At 33.4% G+C, this 5,878-nt stretch overlaps 1 protein-coding gene across 1 annotated transcript; it reads left to right on the forward strand.

Moving 5' to 3' along the window:
* Positions 1-2,886: 2,886 nt before the first annotated feature.
* LOC103490113 (kinesin-like protein KIN-7C, mitochondrial) lies at positions 2,887-5,391 on the forward strand. Its single transcript, XM_008449480.3, has 4 exons — positions 2,887-3,323; positions 3,474-3,571; positions 4,480-4,534; positions 5,141-5,391. The coding sequence occupies exons 1-3, from the start codon at positions 3,046-3,048 to the stop codon at positions 4,509-4,511; spliced, it is 408 nt and encodes a 135-aa protein (XP_008447702.1). The 5' UTR covers positions 2,887-3,045; the 3' UTR covers positions 4,512-4,534; positions 5,141-5,391.
* Positions 5,392-5,878: the final 487 nt, after the last annotated feature.

Below are 5,878 nucleotides of genomic sequence, written 5' to 3' on the forward strand. Positions count from 1 at the left end.
CCTATTGATGGTCATAGATATACTTATTATTTTGATTTAAGAATGCTAGTAAGTTTGCATCCCAAACATTTTATAATTGATTGAGATAAGTGAATGAACGTCTTGTAGCTTATGTTTGTATGAGATCATAATTAAGATGATGGAATAATTAAACTCTTGATGGATGATATATTTACTATGCAATTTTCTAGTTCTCATTAATGAGACAAATTTTCCAACATTAGGGGGGAGAAATTAAGAAAACGTCGGAAAAGTAAATTGAATGAAATGCATAAGTATTGTCTCATTTTGATCATCATACACACTTCAAACTAGAAGTTCAAAAGATATCTCATTTGAAATAAAATGATTTCAAATCAAATGTAGATGTATTTACAAAACATTTATAATTGTAAGAAAGTGACTGGGTTAGAGTGATTACAAAGATACCATATAAGAATGATATCCTACTGCAACAAGTTGTCAATACAACACGTTTGAAGCGTGATAGGCAAATGTGAGTTCCAAAGAGAAAGATCCTTAAAGAAGAAATAGTCAATTAATGCTCAGTTAAGAATATGGATATTCTAGAAAAAATCATGAATATGAGTACTCATAAGAATCTTAAAGTAAATACGAATAGTAAAGAGATCTCGATAAAATTATATGCCATGACAGGAAATGGAATCATACTTAAATAACTTGACAACATTTTTGCATACAATGTTGCTCACGATATTATTTATGAAAATAAGTAATATATACTTAGACATATTGAACAATGTCATGATCGACAACACATAAATGATTGACTTATGTGAAAAGAAACAATCCAATCAAAATAAACTTATATTTCAAATCGTGAGAACTAGTTAGACATTTAGAGAATGTTGAACATGCAGAATACAAAGTAAAGTATTTGTAAGAAAAACAAATAGAAAGTGGGACAAGTTCCATAATAATTATCACAAAGAACTGGTATTCCATATGAGAGATACATATTCTCCTACGGTGAACACATGTCACCTTATCGATTCACCGCACCATGCAACCAACCCAACACGATAGAACTTTAGACTTAAACATTTCTCTTCGCGTTGCCTTTTCTCCTCTCGCATCCTTCCTCATAGGATGTATCATGCTTATACTTATCCGAAATAACTTTCTAGCAAGGTTCCTCTTTAAAATGACTCCCTTTCTCCATATTAGGGCCTCACAACAAGTCAACCGAACTAAATTCAAAAGTCGTAGGCAAACTCACAATATGATGTAGCCTCCCTTTATGTTTTTGAGAAATTTGTTTTATAAAATGTGAGAGAGGAGGAAAAGCATTGAATACATTATTAAAGAAAACATTGAAGACTCTCAATTGCAAAGAAAGCTTAGATTGCAAAGAGTACGAGAAGGCTTGGTCGGGGATTCAACTAATGGATCTCCCATATATACATTTTAAACTTTTTTAGCTTTGACAAACTTGCATATGAAAAGTGAAAAATGTCACACCCAAGGTCAACGACATTAAAAGGAAAGCCATAAACTAAGCTAAGTACAAGATATAAAGATAAGGTGATTTTTTAAGGTGTTTGGGCATGCGCCTGACAAACAACACTCTAGACAAGCATGCTCATGACACTTACGCTAGCGCAAAGCCTATGATTTGAAACCCCAAGAGCGCTACGGAGCCGTAGGAGAGTGTTGCATTGCTTTACCTCAATGAAAACCCTCTGGTAAATGCAGGGAGCAAGCACCCGCGACGCTTACCTACTTATGCTTGAGGTAAGCTATGTATTATTGATATGGATTCTTGTTAACCTCTTTGTTACATTGAAAGCATCCTTTGTTGGCCAAAAGTATCATTTGCTTATTTACCTGTCAATACATCGAGACAAACCATTAGATACTCAGAATTTGCATGATTTAGGTAGAGAAAGATAACTCTTTTGAGAAGTTATCAGTAATAGAAAGTCTAATTTGTTATAGTGAGTATATTTTGGAATCAATGCACTCTCCAACAAATTACTAAAAAAGCTTTGTCACCGCACTCAAAGAAAGTCATATGCTACAAACACAAAATTCTTCTTAAGGTTTCAATGAACAAACAAAGAGAACAACATTTGTGACAACCCTAGCAAAGGAAGCTTCTCAGAGCAAATGAAGAAATATCCTAACAATGATTTGAAAATGCTCGAGAAAAGGAAAACATGCCGATAAATAAAATCTATGGGACAACCAAATTTTTTAAAAGAAATATTCTACGAGAGAACTACAATAAATATGACATCAGCTAAGATGTGATCACTCTAAAACAATTTATGGTACAACCACAACAACAGTCCAAGAGACAAATTAGGAAACTAAAACAAATATATTTATCTACTATCAAGAAACTAACAATTTGGATTTTTAATCAAATTAGTCGAATCAATTAGGGCAATTTTATGTAGTCGGCCACACTAGATGAGTTATGGTCTATGTGATGTTTATAAAGTTGAATTACAAATTTCAAATTTGGTGCACACATAAATCATAAATGAAATGTTGACGTTCTGTGTAGTATTTATTAGATAAATAATTTAGTTAAGTAGTCATTATGTGATAGATAGTCAAACAAGAACAAAGAAGGTTAGACAAAGTCGAATGGGCCAGGTTAACACTACTAGAAAACTGGAAATACTTGACAGTTTTTTATTTTTTATTTTTAAATACTTGATAGATTAAAAGCGTCAAGATTAGATTTAATTACTTAACATTTTTAAATGTCAAATAATATATATTTTCTCCATATTCTAAAAAAAACTTTTCCCTCTTTTTTTCTCCAAAGTTCCCTTTTGTTCCCCAATTTCTAATAAAAAACTTTTCCCTATTTTTTCCCAAATTTTCTTTTGTTCCCAATTTCTAAAAGAAAAACCCTATCATTTTTCCCCCAAACCTTTCCTCTTCCCCCATTTTCTCCAATTCGCACGCTCCCCTTCTTGGCCATGATTGCGCGAACGATCCCTTCAGACGGCCGGTCATCGAACGATCTCACACCACGAATGATCTTCCTTACTTGTTTTTACTCCCTAAATGGCATCCTCCACGAGCCTTTCTAGGTCCCAAAGACCTTCTACCATCTTTCCATTCTGCTCACGGAAGTCTCTGGGGTTGTCGTCGGCCTCCAGGCCGAACGGACGACCTACAACTCCTTCTTCAACAGCGTCTTCGAGACCTCCGTCGAAGGTTTCGGTTTCTCCGATGACAACTGCTAGTTGTAACTTGAGCCCTTCCACTCCTCAACTTGACCGTTTTGATGTCATGAAGGCTAAAGAAAATGTGACGGTCACGGTTAGGTTTAGACTTTTGAGGTATTATTTGCTTTTTTTTTTTACTCGATTCTTTGAAGAAATGGTGGACCGATTTTGGCGGAGGCTGATAAGTTTCTCGTCTTCGAGCTAGTGATGGTACTTGGAAGCTTATTCTATTTATTTTCTCTTCTTGTTTTTGATTTGGACCAGTGTTAGAGAGCTTAATAAAGGAGACGAGATAGCTTGGTATGCGGACAGAGAATATACAGTGAGGAACGAATTCAACTCATCCATTGCTTATGGATTTGGTTCGTTTGAACTCCTTTTCAATTTTTGGTCACACTTTGCTTGAATTGGTTACCATCAAGTTGTTCTGGATCTTGAATTCATTTTTATCTTGCGTAGTCAACTGTTGTCTCCATAACTTTTTCTTTTTTAGCCAAAAAGTTGCAAGTACCTTTTCTTTTTGAATTGCATTGTGATTTAAGCTTTCGAAAAGTTGTTCTAGAACTTTTTGAGTATTCTATCATTTTTTTGACATAATTGTGTTATTTAGTGGCTGCTTAATTGTTCCTCGGACCCGTGTATCAATGAATTTGCTATTCTTCTTTCAAATGGGTATTTTTTGCATGTTTCAGATAGGGTTTTTGGTCCAGCGACAACGACTTGTCATGTATACGATGTTGCTGGTCATTAAGTTGTTGTAGGTGCAATGAACGGAATCAACGGTAACCTTTTGATAAAAAAGAAAAATTTATATAACAGAAGTAATAAGCTGCATGCTCATAGCATACCGATGTAGGCTTTCAACACGGTATTGGAACAGTTGATATTTACTATTTACCGGAAACAAGCAAATTTAGTTCCTCTGGTTATTTTCGTCGCTCAGTTGCATGCTGGACTATATCATCGAGACTCTTTACTTGGTAGGTGTAGGATATTTTGTTTGTTATTACACGAAGTAAAAGATTGGCTTTCATTATCATTGCTTTCCCATTTATTGATGCTTATCAGAACTGGCATTCATATGGCTTAACGGGCTACACATATGACTAAAAAATGAACATTGGCTTTTCCCTATATGGTCAAGATTATTTTTTTCTTGTAAAGTTGTGTATATATTTGCAGCCCTGATCTAATTTACAGTGTAAAGTTTTATTCTGATATGCTATTGCTTTCTAATCTTTTATGTTTGTGTGTTTTTCTTCTTTTGAAGACTACATTTTAGGACGCCTGCTGAAGCAATAAGTATTGAAGAATACTTGCAATAGGTATCTTTTATACATTTTTTCCTAATTTTGCAGTCTTGCAGATTAATTTTACTCAAGAAGCTACTGAGTTTTATGAAATGTTGGCTGAAATATCTTTTTCATACCTTTTTCCTAATTAATGTTGTTACTAATTTGTTTATTCATTCATGTCTTATGATGTTACTCTTATCCAAAAAATATAGCTTATGTTGTTTGATGTAGCGGCTTTCTGGGCTTTTAAGTGTTTTAGCGTTTGTTATATTTACTTGCTTTTACAGCCCTGTCTGTTAGTTTTGTTTGTTTTCAATTAGTTGTTTTTCGTTGTTTGGTTTGTTAGCTTTAGCTGGTGTTTGGCTTTCCTAGGTAATCGGTACCTTAGTTGTTTTTTTTAGTATCATCAATGATACTTTCTAGGTAGTAACTATGACATCCCATGTGTTCTCTCTTATTCTTTTGATAGCTATGTGAGCAACCATCGACTAATTCTTAAAGTATGTTGTAAGCGTCCAATACTTCATAGAGATCCTACATTTTGTGTCTATTTCAAGGACATAATTCTAGTGTCAAAGGTCTTATACTTAAAAGTTAGAGTTCTTAGTTTTAATGTTGTTCTCATTTTGTTTGTAGATTTCAAGGAGTTGATGATAACAATCGTGAGACTTTGAGTTTGGAGTTATCTAAGAGTGTGGGGCTTGGAGGAGGGTGATGTCTTTGTTTCTTATTATTACATATACTTTGTGTTTTATGATTAAGAATGATGATCATAACTTGTTTTGTAATATGAATAAGAACGATGTTCATAAGTTGTAAGTATGTAATGACCAACTATATGCATATTCAAGGATATATATGCAATTTGTTAGTTCTTTTGATTGAAAGTTTGAGTTGATTCAATTTTTTAATTGATGTGTATGGACTTCAAAACATGTGAATATAAGATATATGGATATTTTAAAATATATAATTTTTTATTTGAACAAGTACTTGATACCTATAAACTGTCAAGTATAATTTCACTTGACATGTAAAACCTATCAAAAATAAAACTCCATTATTCTCGATACTGGATTAGTTGACGCATAAAAACTGTCAAGTATAATTATATACTTGACGTTTTTTCAATGTCAAGTATAATTTACTTGACACTTAGAAACTGTCAAGTAAACCTCCCTTATTCTTGATACTAGATTAGTCGACACATTGAAAAGCGTTAAGTAAACAAATACTTGACAGTTAAAAAGCGTCAAGTAAACTCAGTTTTGTAGTAGTGTAAGATTAATGGAGGATGCACATGGAAAATATGTAGCTTGATTAAGTTAGGGTTAAAGAGCTAAATAGAGAAGGTTAGACAAAGCCGAACGGGTT

Source organism: Cucumis melo, chromosome 1 (assembly GCF_025177605.1).
Source record: "Cucumis melo cultivar AY chromosome 1, USDA_Cmelo_AY_1.0, whole genome shotgun sequence".
NCBI classification, from domain to species: domain Eukaryota; kingdom Viridiplantae; phylum Streptophyta; class Magnoliopsida; order Cucurbitales; family Cucurbitaceae; genus Cucumis; species Cucumis melo.

Excerpts from the sequence above, each read along its gene's own strand:
- LOC103490113 (XM_008449480.3), top strand. The coding sequence starts at position 3,046 with ATGGCATCCTCCACGAGCCTTTCTAGGTCCCAAAGACCTTCTACCATC. Across the intron at positions 3,324-3,473 it reads GTTAGGTTTAGACTTTTGAG|TGTTAGAGAGCTTAATAAAG; the intron begins GTATTATTTGCT and ends GATTTGGACCAG. Across the intron at positions 3,572-4,479 it reads ATCCATTGCTTATGGATTTG|ACTACATTTTAGGACGCCTG; the intron begins GTTCGTTTGAAC and ends CTTCTTTTGAAG.